The sequence below is a fragment of the Camelina sativa genome, chromosome 12 (genome assembly GCF_030686135.1).
Source record: "Camelina sativa cultivar CO46 ecotype springtype chromosome 12, ASM3068613v1".
Classification (NCBI taxonomy): domain Eukaryota; kingdom Viridiplantae; phylum Streptophyta; class Magnoliopsida; order Brassicales; family Brassicaceae; genus Camelina; species Camelina sativa.
Genome location: NC_141891.1, coordinates 37,627,481 through 37,642,114, shown reverse-complemented (window position 1 = coordinate 37,642,114; position 14,634 = coordinate 37,627,481). Strand labels below are relative to the sequence as shown.

The 14,634-nt window shown below is 46.2% G+C and overlaps 3 protein-coding genes across 3 annotated transcripts; 2 read left to right on the top strand and 1 right to left on the bottom strand.

Moving 5' to 3' along the window:
* Window positions 1-3,130: 3,130 nt before the first annotated feature.
* LOC147933266 (uncharacterized) lies at window positions 3,131-5,949 on the top strand. Its single transcript, XM_087477368.1, has 4 exons — window positions 3,131-3,983; window positions 4,097-4,231; window positions 4,315-4,897; window positions 5,067-5,949. The coding sequence occupies exons 1-4, from the start codon at window positions 3,131-3,133 to the stop codon at window positions 5,947-5,949; spliced, it is 2,454 nt and encodes an 817-aa protein (XP_087333494.1).
* A 930-nt stretch (window positions 5,950-6,879) lies between these two features.
* Window positions 6,880-7,490, top strand: LOC147933265 (uncharacterized). Its single transcript, XM_087477367.1, has 2 exons — window positions 6,880-7,200; window positions 7,290-7,490. The coding sequence occupies exons 1-2, from the start codon at window positions 6,880-6,882 to the stop codon at window positions 7,488-7,490; spliced, it is 522 nt and encodes a 173-aa protein (XP_087333493.1).
* Window positions 7,491-9,467: 1,977 nt separating this feature from the next.
* LOC147933264 (uncharacterized) lies at window positions 9,468-14,294 on the bottom strand. Its single transcript, XM_087477366.1, has 2 exons — window positions 11,970-14,294; window positions 9,468-11,609 (listed from the first exon to the last, which is right to left on the bottom strand). The coding sequence occupies exons 1-2, from the start codon at window positions 14,292-14,294 to the stop codon at window positions 9,468-9,470; spliced, it is 4,467 nt and encodes a 1,488-aa protein (XP_087333492.1).
* Between the last annotated feature and the right edge of the window lie 340 nt (window positions 14,295-14,634).

The window sequence follows — 14,634 nt, the reverse complement described above, 5'->3', positions numbered from 1 at the left end:
ACAAAAATTACTGGAAACTAAAAATAAATAGAAATTATATTTTACGTCTGAGTTTGCTTTAAGCAAACATGTTTCCGGTGTGGCCCTAGTAGTCCTAAAAAGACATTCCTGCTTTGTGTTTGTGACTTTGTGGCATTTTGATTGAAGTTAAAATTTAAAACTACGGTGGGTTTGATTGGTGATAGTTTTTGAAAGCTTTACAAATATACAGTTTTAATATTTACCAATCACAAAATCTTTATCAAAAGCTTTACTAAAAATTTTATCCTCAGCTTTTTTTGTACAGCTTTCACTATTTCCTAAAAGCTTACAGCTTTGCACTATTCCCTAAAAGCTTACAGCTTCAGCTTACAGTTTTTTTGTACAGCTTTCTATACGTTACCAATCGGACCTGGTATTACTATTGATTATTGAAAGGCGAAAAAAAAACGTGAAAACAAAAAGAGAGAGAGAATTCTCAAGGAGAGTAATGAGCCCAAATATGATTAATCGGTAAACAAAATTTACACGTTTACGAGCTAAAGGCCCATGTGGCATTGAGTTTCTTTTTCTTTTTGACAACCAAAGTAACTTAGATTCATTTTTCTTAAATTTGAAAGTTTTTTCAATTAGAGTTTCCGTTCATAATTCATAATGTTGTTGTTGCCACAAACGAGCAAAAGAGAAAGAAAAAAAAAAAAAAAAAAAAGATTACTACTAAGTTCATTTGTAAACGAATTATGGCACTTAATACACAACAAAAATGAATATTTGTTATAGGATACACTGTTCTACGTACCCATAGTCATTGATTCTAGTAGTTGAGAGCCTATGTAACTCAATAATGAAGGCTATAAGTCTTAGGCTAAAAACACAGTGACGAAAACAAAAAAAATTATGTACCCTTTTCTAGTTTTTGGCCTGAAGATACATACATATCCAACACTTTTTTTTTTTGGTTTAAGAAAGTTGAACAAAAATTTGTTCTGAGCGACACTGAGTGAAGAATAAACAATCATTAGTTTTCAAACAAAACTAATTTATGTCAAAAGAACTGCAAGTATTATCATTGTAATTCACAACCAACAGCTTGAAGTTTTTCTTACGTTAATTGTTCCTTAGACTGTATAACTAAAGAATATTTCGTAATTATTCCTCAGTTAGACTGTATAACTTTTTCTGTAAGCAGAAATAGAATACTACTATTTACATATTCCCTTCAGAAACTGTTAGTATAACTATAGACACTGATCTCATTTAATATTTGATGTAAATTCAGAGATTGTTAGCTGTTTTTTCAGTGAATCTGTTAGTATTTATGAAATCTTAAGTCTTTATTTTTTTCAAGTTTTCATATTTTTGTTTATAAAAATTCATGCGTGGCGCCACGCAGACCATCCACAGATCGTGGGAAAGAGTGGTGGAGTAAAATAGTTCTATAGATATATAAATATGATTATATATTAAATGTTGAAAAAGTGAAAGAATGTGCTTTCGCATTAATTACGCAATATAATAACAATACTAATAGTATTAGTAATAAGAAGAAGACATAACTCAGAATTCTTTTATTACCAAGCACGTGGCTTATTGCTGTAACGCAAGTCAATTTGTCAAAACGAAAAAAAAATTAGAGTTTTCTTCATCGTCATCTTTTTGTTTTTTATGAACAAAGTCTTCATCTTCATCTAAATTCTAAAAACTAAACTGATGGTTTTAAATGGAACATAATCCCTCAAATTAAAGAAGATAAATTACTCATAACTACAACTTAAAGCAATGAGGGCTCGAGTTTGAGGAATGGTCTTGGATAGGCTTTTCTTCGTCACAACAACGATGAGGATTTGAATTTTTTAGACTTGAAGCAATCACGTAGATGTTCGAGTTTCACTGTTTGAAACTAACATTTTTAATTTTAGGTCCTTCGTTGCTTGTTTTCGTTTAAACTTTTATTGTGGTGTTTTCTGTTGTTTTGTAATTTTTTTAGTTATATTTTTCAGTTTTTCTATCTTCTTTATTTATTTGTAATCGTTATCACAAATCTAAAGATAATATTAATACTTTGAGGGATTATGAAATAATACACTCAAACTCGATATGAAATAAACAAGAAAAATAACTTGAAAAGTTGTACCATGGTTTGAATTTAATTGTAATAAGTAAATTAAACTCAAAGGGGAATCACAGACTCCTAGCCACCTAACTTAAACATGTGTGTATTGTATATATAGACACAATATGATCTACGCGTAAGAGTGTTTGAGTACGTGTTGAACTAGTATAGCTACTAGCTCGAGGATGATATAATAGAAAGGGTGAAACAAAGGACTTTTATTAAGATAGTCAAAGATCGTCGAATTACAATATAACCGTTATAAGCCGGGTGGCTAATTACAGAGAATTGTGCTTCTCAAAATGACTAACTGAACTATAGCTTAGAATCGGATTTACTCCTGACTCTTGCCCGATGTTACTTGCCCTTCTCTGCAAGCTGATCCCCTGGTATTTATAGCTGATGGGACGTTTCACCTCTCTGCCTCGGGATCGATGTGGGATTGTCCTCAAGTAAAGTCGGCGATCGTTCTTATCCGGGCCGTCATTTATTGGGCTGTCCGTCTTAATTGGGCCTTCTAGGAGCTTGATCGGCCCGACAAGTAGGATTTAGCCGGTTTGCCTTCTTGGGTTTTTGGGTTGACTGTTTCGATAATGGGCCTGCAGGAAAGCCTGTTAAGGCTGGGTGAAACCCATATCCAACAATTGTCCCCCCCTTAGTTCATTGTGGTCAGCCTTGAGCCAATGAGCTTGTTCGGGAAATATTAAGTCTGGCTCGTTATCGGAACGTTGGCCCAATCTTTTATACTCTGTCGTGGAGAGGGAAATTGAAACGTCGTTTCCTAGGGTTGCATCGTTTCGCACCCATTGTTACTTTAAGGGTTTCTTTTCCCGCAGCTTATAAAAGGAGACTTCTTGGGGTGCCCTCTTCAGTTCTTCTCCAGCCGCAAAAACCGAGGTAACCCTTCTCTCTCTTTTGTTGGAACCTTTCTCTTTTTCTTTTTTTTTTATCTTCTTCCCTAGTTATCTTTTAGATTTTTAGTGTAGCTTATACTTTCTCCCGATCGGGTTTGTTGTTGTAATTGTCGATTCGAATTCAATGTCGGGTTCTTGTGAGGAGTTTTTGAACGAGCGTTCGCCTACGGGTTCCTCTGAGGCCGGTCCGTCGATGCAGGCTGCCGATTCGTCCGATTCCGGAGTTTCAGCATATTCATCTAGGCTTCGCAGGCGAAGTAGAAAAGTAGAATCGTCGGGCCACTCTCCGACACTCGAAGTTGATCTGGGATTCCTTGCCCCTTCTGGAACTCCAGTCAAACCTGAGGCAGGCAATTCTAGTCCTGACAGATTTGGCTATCCCGATTCGCCTTGCTCCCGTGGCGTAGCCAGATCTGGCCACTCGTCGAATAACGTGTCTCTCGAGGATGAGATCGAGATTGGCGAAGGGACTGACTACCCGGATGCGCCTTTTGATTCGGGAAGGTCACTTTGTGATGCCGACTCTCTCTGCGCGATGATTGACTTCTGTAATTCCCCCCTGCGCGTTTCTGTTGTATGTCCGACTTCTGAAGAGCGTGTATTTAAGTGCCCTGATGGGTTTATCAGTTTATATGAACCGTTTTTTACTAAGGGCGGTCTCCGCTTTCCGATTCCAGCCTTCATGATGGAGTATTGTTGGCGTCGTCAGATTGCTATTACGCAGCTTACCGTCCACACTATTCGCAACATGATTGGTCTTAAGCACCTTGCTGACCAATGCGGGGTCAAATTGACCGCCTTCTTTGTTGAGGATATGATGCGTTTTACTAGGCAGAAGGGTTTTAACGGCATTTGGTATGCTAGTGCCACGCCGGGATATAAGCTGATGGACCATCCGCCGTCAAAAACTCATAATTGGCTGAACAGATACTTCTATGCTAAAGTTGATGATGCCTTGGTAGAGGATGTGTCAATAGGTTATAAGACTGAGTGGAATTTGTCCCATGGTAGTTTCTTGGGTGATCCTTTATCCTTTTCCTTTTGCTCCCGTTTTGGATTGCTAACTGTCTTTATTTTTGATGATCCTCAGATTTGGTTGATAAGTCTGCTGATCCGCCAACTCCTGATTTCTTTGAGGTTCGTGATCTTCTAAGGAGGCAAACGGTGCTTGACTGGAGGACTATTCCGCAGCTAGACCTAACTAGGGGCAGGAAACCATCGAAAGGTATTGCTTTGTTGTGCTTGCCGATTTTGGTTCGACCAGTTTGCCATTTATATTTTATTGAGGATCCTGGTTTACGATGACAGGAGGTGTGAGTCAAGCAGGGATGGTGAAACTGGGTGTTCCCAAATACTCCGGCAAGCCGGTCTCGAAGAAGAAGAACGCTGCAGAAGAGAAGGAACTGCAGTTGGCGCTGAAGAAGAGTCTGGCCGATCAATCATCTATTCAGGGTTCTCGCGTTGGGGGTACCTCGGGTGGTCGATCTTCAGATGGTAACAAGGCATCGCGAGAAAAGGGGAAAAACAGTGAGGCTGCTCGGCGGGATAAGGATATCGTTCCTATCGATCTCACGGTTGAAAAGGATCGCTCTTCCTCGAAAAATTTGCCTGACCCGACGGGGGATTCTGGTAAGCGCAAAGAGGCTCCGGCTGGTTCTGATGCGGTCGTTGCGTTTAAAAAGCCTAGGACCTCCTCGCTAGACCCAAAGGATAAAGGCGTCCAGCCTTCCTATTTTCATAACTTCCGCTATGCGAAGGACACTCCTTTCCTTTCTGACAAACAGGAATGTGGTGCTCTCATTCGTGAGGTCTCCAAAGTGCCGGGTGATCGCTCTGAGGGAGACTTGAAGGAGGATGATGCATTCGACGAATGGGCTCGGCATCATTCCAGGTTCATCCTCTCTTCTCAATATATATATATATTATTATTATTATTATTTTATTATTATTATTATTATTATTATTTTTTTTTTTTTTTTTTTTTTTTTTTTTTAACTTTATTTGGTTTTGCCTCAGTCGGCAAGCTCGGTGTATTCGATGGTTTGTCGCTACGAGCGCAGGCTGAAGGCTGCCGAACGTGAGACTGCTTTTGCCGAGGCTGGACTAAAGGATTGCCAGAACCAGGTCGGCAAGTATCGATCTGAATCGACTAAGGCTTGGCGGGAGTTTGATCGTCTGAAGGAGGAGAATCGCCAACTGCAGGGGTCCTTGGAACGTTCTTGTGCCGACATCACTCGCCTGGAAACTTCCGTCAGACGGGCTGCTGAAGATTATGATCATCAACTGAAGGCTGCGGTCGAGAAGAGAGCCGAGGAAATTCGTCGCGAGGTGAGGGATTTCTACCGCGAACGGTCGGACCAAAATCGTCAGCATATCTGGGACGTGAGGCGGGCTTTTAACCCAATGATGATGAAGGCTCAGGCGAATGGTATCCTAAAGCAGGTTGAGGACCTTGTGGCTGATGGTTGTCCAGTTCCTACGAAGGTGGTCCAATTTGCCACTGACGGCTCGGCATTTTGGGATAATGTTGTGGATGGCATTGAGATCACCCCGCTTGTCAACGATGGGTACGTGGTGACTCCGACCGCTGAGCGTGTTGCGGCTAATCCTCGGCGTATTCCTGGCTATGATGAGATCGTCGATTTTGACGAGTATGGTTCGAACATGCCGTCTGCTACTGCCGAGGTTGCGGAACCCGATCTGCCCGACACTGAAGAACAGGCTCCCAATGCTGAGACACAGGTGGTGAGACAGGAAACGCCGGAACTGGACATTGTGACTGGCCTCGCTTTGGCGGATGCTGCTGTGGCTCCGATTTCCGAAGGGATTGAAGGTCGTAGCGTTCAAATTGCTGGGCTTGTCAGTGATGCAGGCGTGAGGGATCCACTAGCCCCTGCTCCAGTCATCGCCTCTGAAGGCGAGGGCGAAATTGTGCCGGAATAAGCCCTGCGAGGCTTTGGAACTATGCCGTTTGTGGCTCTTATCGTTTAAGACTTATTTATATTTTGCATCTCCGTTTTTTTTTTAGTATGACTTGAATACTTTGGGGGTGGTGTATTAATTCCCCCTCCCTTTTGTTTGTGAATGATGGTAATGATTCTAAGTTTGCGACGTTCTGTCCTTGCGGTTTATTACGTGTTTTTTTTTTACGAGCTGGGGCGAGACTTTAGGCAAAGTTAGGATTTGCCATAGTCCCCCCCCTTTTTGACGAGCTGGGGCGAGACTTAGGCAAAGTTAGGATTTGCCATAGTCCCCCCCTTTTTGACGAGCTGAGGCGAGACTTAGGCAAAGTTAGGATTTGCCATAGTCCCCCCCCTTTTTGACGAGCTGGGGCGAGACTTAGGCAAAGTTAGGATTTGCCATAGTCCCCCCCTTTTTGACGAGCTGAGGCGAGACTTAGGCAAAGTTAGGATTTGCCATAGTCCCCCCTTTTTGACGAGCTGGGGCGAGACTTAGGCAGAGTTAGGATTTGCCATAGTCCCCCCCTTTTTTGACGACCTGGGGAGTTAATGCGCTAAGTGGCTGCAACTCTTGGACCCTTCGGCTTCGCTGTATTAATTGCTTGGTTTAAATGGTGAATTGCTTTTCCAAGGCGTTTCTCATCATTACCGCATGCGGATGTTGCGTGTGGCGCGATTTTTATTGCGAGGCGACGGTTGGCTGGGGAGGGAGGTGCATTAAATGCGGTAAAGTGGACGGTTTTCTAGTTAACCATCGTGTCGCTTCACTTCTGTCCTGTCTTTGCTATATATAAAGGGAGGCGTGGGTGGGCGAAAGTGGGTCACGCAACGTTCTCTTCGTCTTTTCTTTATTTCAGTTTGCTGACAATCTTTCCTTGCTTCATACTCTCCTTCCACCTTCTCTGCTTCGATCATGAGTAGCTCCGATGACTCGGGGGAATGGGTTCCGGTGAATCGCAGTGAACGGATTGTTTTCGGTCGTCCTCGAACTGGCCGTTCTCCGTCGCCAGTTCGTGTCGATCCGGCTCAGCCTAGTGATGGGCCGGGTCGATTTGTTGAAGCTGGTCCTCATGATCTGTTCTTTCCGTGGAGAAGCCCATCCGTTGCTGCGGCGTCACCACCGTTTCGGCCACTGCCGCGGAACTTCGTGCCGGGTGTTGCTGAGATTCCTGTGGAGTTCCTTCAGTCCTTGAGTCATGACGAAAGGCGTTTGGCGGTTGGCTGGTTTAGGACGGTTAGTTCGTCATGTTGCGCTTTCTATTATCTAATTTCGACCTTCTAACTACTTTGCTTTTTTTTTTTTTTCTTTCTTGTTACTGGTAGATCGAGATTCAGCACCGGGCCTACCGTCGCCGGCATGAGTTTCTGGTCAAGCAGATTATGGACCTCGAGATGGGGATGCGGAAATTGGAGGCTGGGCCAGAGGATTGGGAGCGATTTGGGTTCGGGAAGTTTCGTGTGATGCCTTTCTGGCTCCGTGATCGAGTTCGTGCCTACAGCCGTAGAGTCCGTGAGAGTCGCTGAGGGTGCTCGGCGTATTATATGTCTTTACCGGTTGATGAACCGTTCCCCCTTTTTTTTTTTTTTTGGTACCCGTGTGTTGGGTTACGTATTATTCTCGGAACTTTTGTATTACGGTTGGTGTTATTTTTTTTGTTGAACGCTTTACCCGCTTGGCGGGTTTTATTTTCGGGTGTTTATGTTATGTTTGGGTTATTCTCGACAGTGAGACGTCTCTCATCTTATTGTGTCGAGCCGAAAGTCTTTGTTCGGAACCGTTTTTTTTTTGTGTCTGCTTTTGCAGGATGTGACTGTCAGATTTTGGGAGCGAGAAGCGTTGGATTCGCGTATTAAAGCTCGGCTTATTCCCTACCTTGGAACCGAAGAGGTTGCGCGCTGGTGGCGGCTTATTTTGCTTATCGGCCTTGGTTTATTTGCGAGCAATGGTTGGAGCTCGGCTTACGATCTGCACCTCGCGTGGAGTGCCATTTTTTATTATTTTGTTTAATCGTCACGACTGGCCAAATTGCCGACCCTGTTTGGGTGTGTATTTTTTTGTTTTCTTTGTTGCTTGTATGATATTTGTCGAATTTTGCAAGACAATATGCTTAATAAAAAGGAACGCGGGGATTTTCACAGAAAATTGCATTCATAAGTTGTGGCTGCGCCTTTTCAGGTTGCCTACGTACCCTTTTTTTTTTTTTTTTTTTTAAAAGGATCAAGCCGATCGTAGTTCAAGTTACACAGATACTGAATACTCCTAGATGGAAATAGAAATATAATATGCGTAATACACAAATTTCTTAATAGAAGTAGCGCTTAAGGTTGCCGGCGTTCCAGGATCGCGGAATAGCTTCGCCGGACATGGTAACTAGTTCGTAAACTCCCGGGCGAACAATTTTGGATACTTGGTACGGCCCTTCCCATTTTGCGCCGAGCTTACCAGCGTTGAGCTCGGCGGTGTTTTCGAACACCTTGCGTAGAACGAGGTCTCCCTCGCTGAAGGATCGCAGGTTGACCTTTTTGTTATAATGACGAGCTGCCGCCTGCTGGTAATTCTGAATTCGGAGCAAGGCGCGATCTCGTAGTTCTTCGATCTCGTCGAGGCTGTCATAGAGCATTTCGTCGTTTAGCTCGGTGTTCTTGACTAACATGGTCTGGCGCAAACTGCCGACGCTTACTTCGGCTGGCGCCATTGCTTCCAGGCCATAAGCTAGCGAGAATGGTGTTTGTCCTGATGCTCTTCGCGGAGTTGTTCGGTGGGACCATAGCACGCCGTCTAGCTCGTCGGCCCAGAGGCCTTTCTTTTCTTCGAGCCACTTTTTTAAGCCACTTAAGATAGTCTTATTGGTCACCTCAGCCTGACCGTTGCCTTGAGGGTACCTCGGGGTTGATTTACTGAGCCGGATACGCCAACTTGCGCAGAAATCATCGAATTTTTTGGATATAAACTGCGATCCGTTATCTGTTACGATTTCGTAGGGTAATCCGTGTCGGCATATTATATTTTTCCAGACAAAGTTTTGGACCTCATTCGCTTGGATTTTCTTATAGGAATCAGCCTCAACCCACTTGGTGAAGTAGTCAGTCAATATAAGAAGGAACTTTTTGCCGTGTGACACGGGTAGTGGTCCGACGATATCCATTGCCCATTTCATAAACGGATACGGCGCTGTTGTTGTTGAGAGTAATTCTGCCGGGGCGTGTATATCGGATGCATGTCTCTGACATTTTTCACACTTCACGGAGAACTGCTCGCAGTCACTGACCATAGTCGGCCAGTATATTCCATGTTTCCTGATTTTTAGTGCTAAGGCGTGCCCACCGGAGTGGTTTCCTCCGGCTCCTTCGTGTGTTTCCTGCATTACTCGCTGGGCTTCTTCTGTCGAGATGCAATGTAGTAAATTCCGGCCGCGCTGCAACGGTAAAGGCGTCCCTCGACTATAACGTACTGTGCCGCCTTCTTTTTAAGGCGTCGGGACTGCCATTTATCTGCCGGGATTACTCCTTCACTGATGTACTGAAGTATTTCTTGGTGCCAGCCCGCGGGTTCGGCGGCGAGCTTGGCCTCATGGTTAGGTTGTGCCTCATCGTCAAGGTCGGCATGTTCCGCCGGGTCGGCAGATATGATGTTAACTTGAGCCCAGAGTCGATGCTACTTACTGAGATACTCTCGACTGGGATTACCCGACGTAGGTCCGGGTCTGAGGTTGATGCTAAGACGGCCAGGGCGTCTGCGGGTGCGTTGGCGCTTCGAGGTATCTTGTCGATCATGAAATGGTCGAAACCCTTTGCTAGCTCCTTTACTATCTTTAAATATGCGTCCATGCGGCCGCATTTGGTACCGTACTCTCCATTGTATTGGTTTGCGACGAGCTGGGAATCGCAGTAGGCATGAAGCCTTTTTACGCCGATCCCTGCTGCAAGCCGCATTCCGGCAAGTAAAGCTTCATACTCTGACTCATTGTTTGTTGCGTTGAAGTTGAGACGGAACGACTGCTCAACAACCTCTCCGGTTGGGGATGTTAAGCGAATCCCAATTCCTGAACCATGCTGCGATGAGGCGCCGTCGAGGTACAAATACCAGTTCTCTTCGCTTGAGCTAGGAGAGGTGAAATGTTGGGGCAGCTCGACAATGAAATCTGCCAATACTTGAGACTTCATGCAAGTTCGGCCCAGATATTCGATATCGTACTCACTTAATTCGACTGCCCACTTCGCCATGCGACCTGATTGTCCCGGGCTATGCAGAATTTGCCGCAGAGGTTGGTTCGTCAGGACCGCGATTGTATGTGATTGGAAATAGGGTCTGAGCTTGCGAGCTGAAGTTACCACGGCGTATGCTATTTTTTCCAGGTTCGGATAACGCAACTCAGCCCCGTCGAGGGTCTTGCTGACGTAGAAGATTGGCTTTTGTTCGCCTCGGTCGTCTCTGACTAATACTCCGCTAACTGCCGATCCCGAAACGGCGATATATAGGTAAAGCTTTTCTCCTTCCTCAGGCTTTGAAAGTATGGGAGGGGTGGTTAAATAAGTTTTTAACTCGACGAACGCCTGCTCGCATTCGGCGGTCCATTCGTACGCTTTGTTCGTCGATCGCAGCAATTGGTAGAACGGCAAGCTTTTATCGGTTGACCGTGAAATGAATCGGTTTAAAGCTGCTATCCTGCCGGTCAGGCGTTGGACTTCGCGCTTGTTTCGCGGCGAGGGCATGTCGAGTATGGCTTTTATTTGCTTCGGGTTTGCCTCTATTCCCCTTTTCGTGACGATATACCCTAGAAATTCTCCTGACGTCACACCGAATGAGCATTTTGTCGGGTTGAGTTTCATGTTATACTTATTCAGGGTTTGAAAACACTTTCGCAGGTGCTCGACGTGATCGTTTGCGTTTGCGGATTTGACTAACATGTCGTCGATGTACACCTCCATAGTTATTCCTAATTGGTCTGCAAACATCTTATTGACAAGACGTTGATAGGTGGCTCCCACGTTTTTCAAACCGAACGGCATTACTTTGTAGCAGAACGTGCCTTGATCTGTGATAAAGGCGGTTTTTTCGCGGTCGTCGGTGTGCATCAAGATTTGGTTATATCCTGAGAAGGCATCCATGAAGGAGAGCAATGCGTTGCCCGCCGTGGCCTCGACGAGCCTCTCTATATGTGGTAGCGGGTAGCTATCCTTGGGGCAGGCTTTATTGAGATCCGTGAAGTCGATGCAGACTCTGTTCTTCCCATTTTTCTTTTTAACCACCACCGGGTTTGCTAGCCACTCAGGATACTTAACCTCCATGATTGACCCAGCATCTAACAATTGTTTGACCTCGTCATTTACCGCTTTAGACCGTTCGGGTCCGAGTTTCCGCCGCTTCTGCTTGACGGGTTTATAAGTGGGATCGACGTTAAGTTCATGACTTGTGACGTCCATGCTGATTCCAACCATATCGTCAAAAGACCAGGCAAAGGTGGAAGCGTTGTCCTTCAAAAATTGGACCAGTTCGATTCTTATTGCCGGGTCGAGATCAGCACCGATCCCAACGCACCGCTTTGGGTCACTCTCGTCGATATTGACCTCGTCGAGCAGGTGGTGACTCGGAATTTCCTCGGGGCTAGGTGCTGGCGGCGCGCCCAGCGCTTGCTGTGATTGCTATAAATCAGCGGCCTTCCGTAACTTGCATTCGATCACGAAACAGTTCCTAGCGTCTGATTGATTACCCTTGATTGTGAATATCTGGCCGGACAGGGGAAACTTCACACACTGATGATAAGTGGATGGGACGGCCTGCATGTCGTGAATCCAGGGGGATCCAAGAATGATGTTATAAACAGCCGGCTTGTCGACCACAACAAACTTGTGCCACGAGGGTATGCCGGATACGTAAATTGGCAACTTGATTGTGCCGGACGTCATCATGTAATTTCCGTCGAACCCGGTGAGTGGCCTGATCGATGGTTTGATTTCTCTATTATTGACCTATATTTTGTCGAGGACATCCCGGAAGATTACGTTGACGGAGCTTCCCGTGTCGATCATAATCCTTGTTACTTCGCTTTCTCCAACGTGTAATTCGATGACGAGAGGGTCGTTGTGCGGGAAGTTGACTCCAGCCAAGTCGTTTGCTGTGAACGTGATCGGAGGTACAAAGGGTGGGACTTTAACTGGCCAGACCGCAGCTATGCCGGCCTTTACATAGTCGCGGATTGACCGCACGGAATCTCTACATGCTGTCAATCCTCCCATTATCATGTCAACACGGCGACGGGGCGGCCATTGGGTCGCTGTTGGGTCGGCGTAGAGGGTGTAAGTGCCGAACTCCGTTGGGAATTTGACACATTGATGGTAGATGGAAACCACAGCTTTCATTTTATGGAGCCAAGGCGTCCCAAGGATGGCATTATACGCGCTTGGACGGTCGACGACTGCGAAGTCAAAGAGGTGAACCGTACTACCGACCCTCATTGGGAGCATGACCGTTCCTAAAGAGGTAAGAGAGCATCCATCGAAACCAGTCAAGGTTTGTACTTCGGGCATGGTCAAGTGCAGGTCGACTTTTATCTGCGGGAGTGCTCTCCGGAAGATGACGTTAACGGAGCTTCCTGTATCGACCAACACATCCGGGACTAAGCAATCGCCGATGTTTATTTCAACAACGACAGGTCCAGTGGGCGAAGTCCGATGCTCGGCAGTGTCCTCTTCTCCGAACATGATCGGAGAGTACGATCGGCATATAGGTGTTCTGCCGGGCAACCAATCGCGTTCGGCTCTCTCGACGTCGTGGACGGGATATAAGGCGCGAGGCCAGTTAGGGTCGTACGGTAGACTTCCTCTTATGACATTAATTCTACGGCGGGCTGGAGGTGGTGGCGCGTCAGCCGGTTGGTTTTCTTGTCCTCCCACCTGGTTGCCAGCTGCGGGCTGGTTATTCGGCGCTGGTCCATTGTTGAAATGGTTATTTGGACCTCGTCCTTGATGTCCATGGCGTCCTCGACCTCGGCCTCGCGGGGCATTACTCTTGTACTGGCGTAATTCCACTTTGACCTCGCCGTTGAGGTATTTGCCCAGCAACGCGTTTTGTAAGTGTCTGCAAGACTGCGTAGAGTGTCCGGTGTATTCATGTAACTCGCAATACAAGTTATGGTCAGGCTCTTCTCTTGCCCCTTTTGGTGGGGTCGTCGGTACTATAGCTGACGAACTGACTGCGGGAGTTGGCGGGGCGTCATTGACGAGGTACGTTGCGCCGCGCTTCTTACTGTCCGCGAGGTACTCTTTGTCGAGGTGTTGGCGAGGTTCGTGGTATACCTCTTTTGCTTTGCCGGTTGGCACTTGAATTCCGGTAGAAGCACGTTTTTTGTCGTAGATGACTTTTTCTTCTTCCAGTTCAATGTGGACTCCCGCTCGATGGAGGGCATCTTGGAAAGTTGGGAATCTGTTCAACTTGAGATCCTTTCGGAACGTTGATTCGTACCATAGGGCCTTGTGAAGGGCTGCAAGCGAAACGCTATGGGGTGCTTTTACCTGTGTGGCAATCTTTTTGAACCTATCCAAGAATGTTCGCAACGGCTCATGTTCCCCTTGCTCGATATTGTGGAGATCGGCGATTGTCGCGGTGGGGACGGCTAATATCGAGTATTGTTTCAAGAAGGTTAGCGAGAGTGTACGGAAGCTGTCGATTGAGTCAGGCGGCAAAGAGGAGAACCAGCCGAGGGCGTCGCCGCTCAGGTTTTCGATGAACAGCTGACACTTTCCAGCGTCTAGCTCTTCCGGGGAAAACTCGCAATGATGGATTGCGATCTCGAAGGATGTCAAATGGTGAGTTGGGTCCGAATCTCCCTTATACGGAGGTAGGTGCTTTATTTTGCAATCGGGGCGAACGACGACCCGACGGATTCGCGCAGTAAATGGAGTTTTTTGGGACTGCTCCAACATATGGTCTACATCAGGTGCCGCGCTGGTTGCTTGGTGGAACTTGCTTGTGACATCCTTCATTTGACTTTTGAGTTCGGCCAATTCCCCGCTCTGGTTCTGGTCGGCGCTATTGGGATCGGCTCTATTGGTGCCGTCTGGATGTTCGGCATTTTCTTGTAGTTTTGCACAGACGCTAGAGAGAGTGGCGAATCGTTCCTCTGTCTTTCTGTCTTGGGCGTCGATTTTTTCCAGGATGCTTCGCATTAGTGCTCCTATGTCGAGGGCGCTGGTGCCTTCTCCGATCGAGCCGTTCGGCGTTGTCGGGGGCCGGGTCGGCGGTATTGGAAGCTCCTCTTGGGCCTGCTGGATGCGGTCCGGCGTGTCCGCCACATAGCCGTCGCTGCCTGTCGTTTCTCTTTCTGCCATTGCTCGTAATGTGCTTCGTCGATGTTGGACTTTCTTCAAAAGCTTTCCTTGTTTGTTTCCCTGGATGCGCACCAAATGTTGAACTAGTATAGCTACTAGCTCGAGGATGATATAATAGAAAGGGTGAAACAAAGGACTTTTATTAAGATAGTCAAAGATCGTCGAATTACAATATAACCGTTATAAGCCGGGTGGCTAATTACAGAGAATTGTGCTTCTCAAAATGACTAACTGAACTATAGCTTAGAATCGGATTTACTCCTGACTCTTGCCCGATGTTACTTGCCCTTCTCTGCAAGCTGATCCCCTGGTATTTATAGCTGATGGGACGTTTCACCTC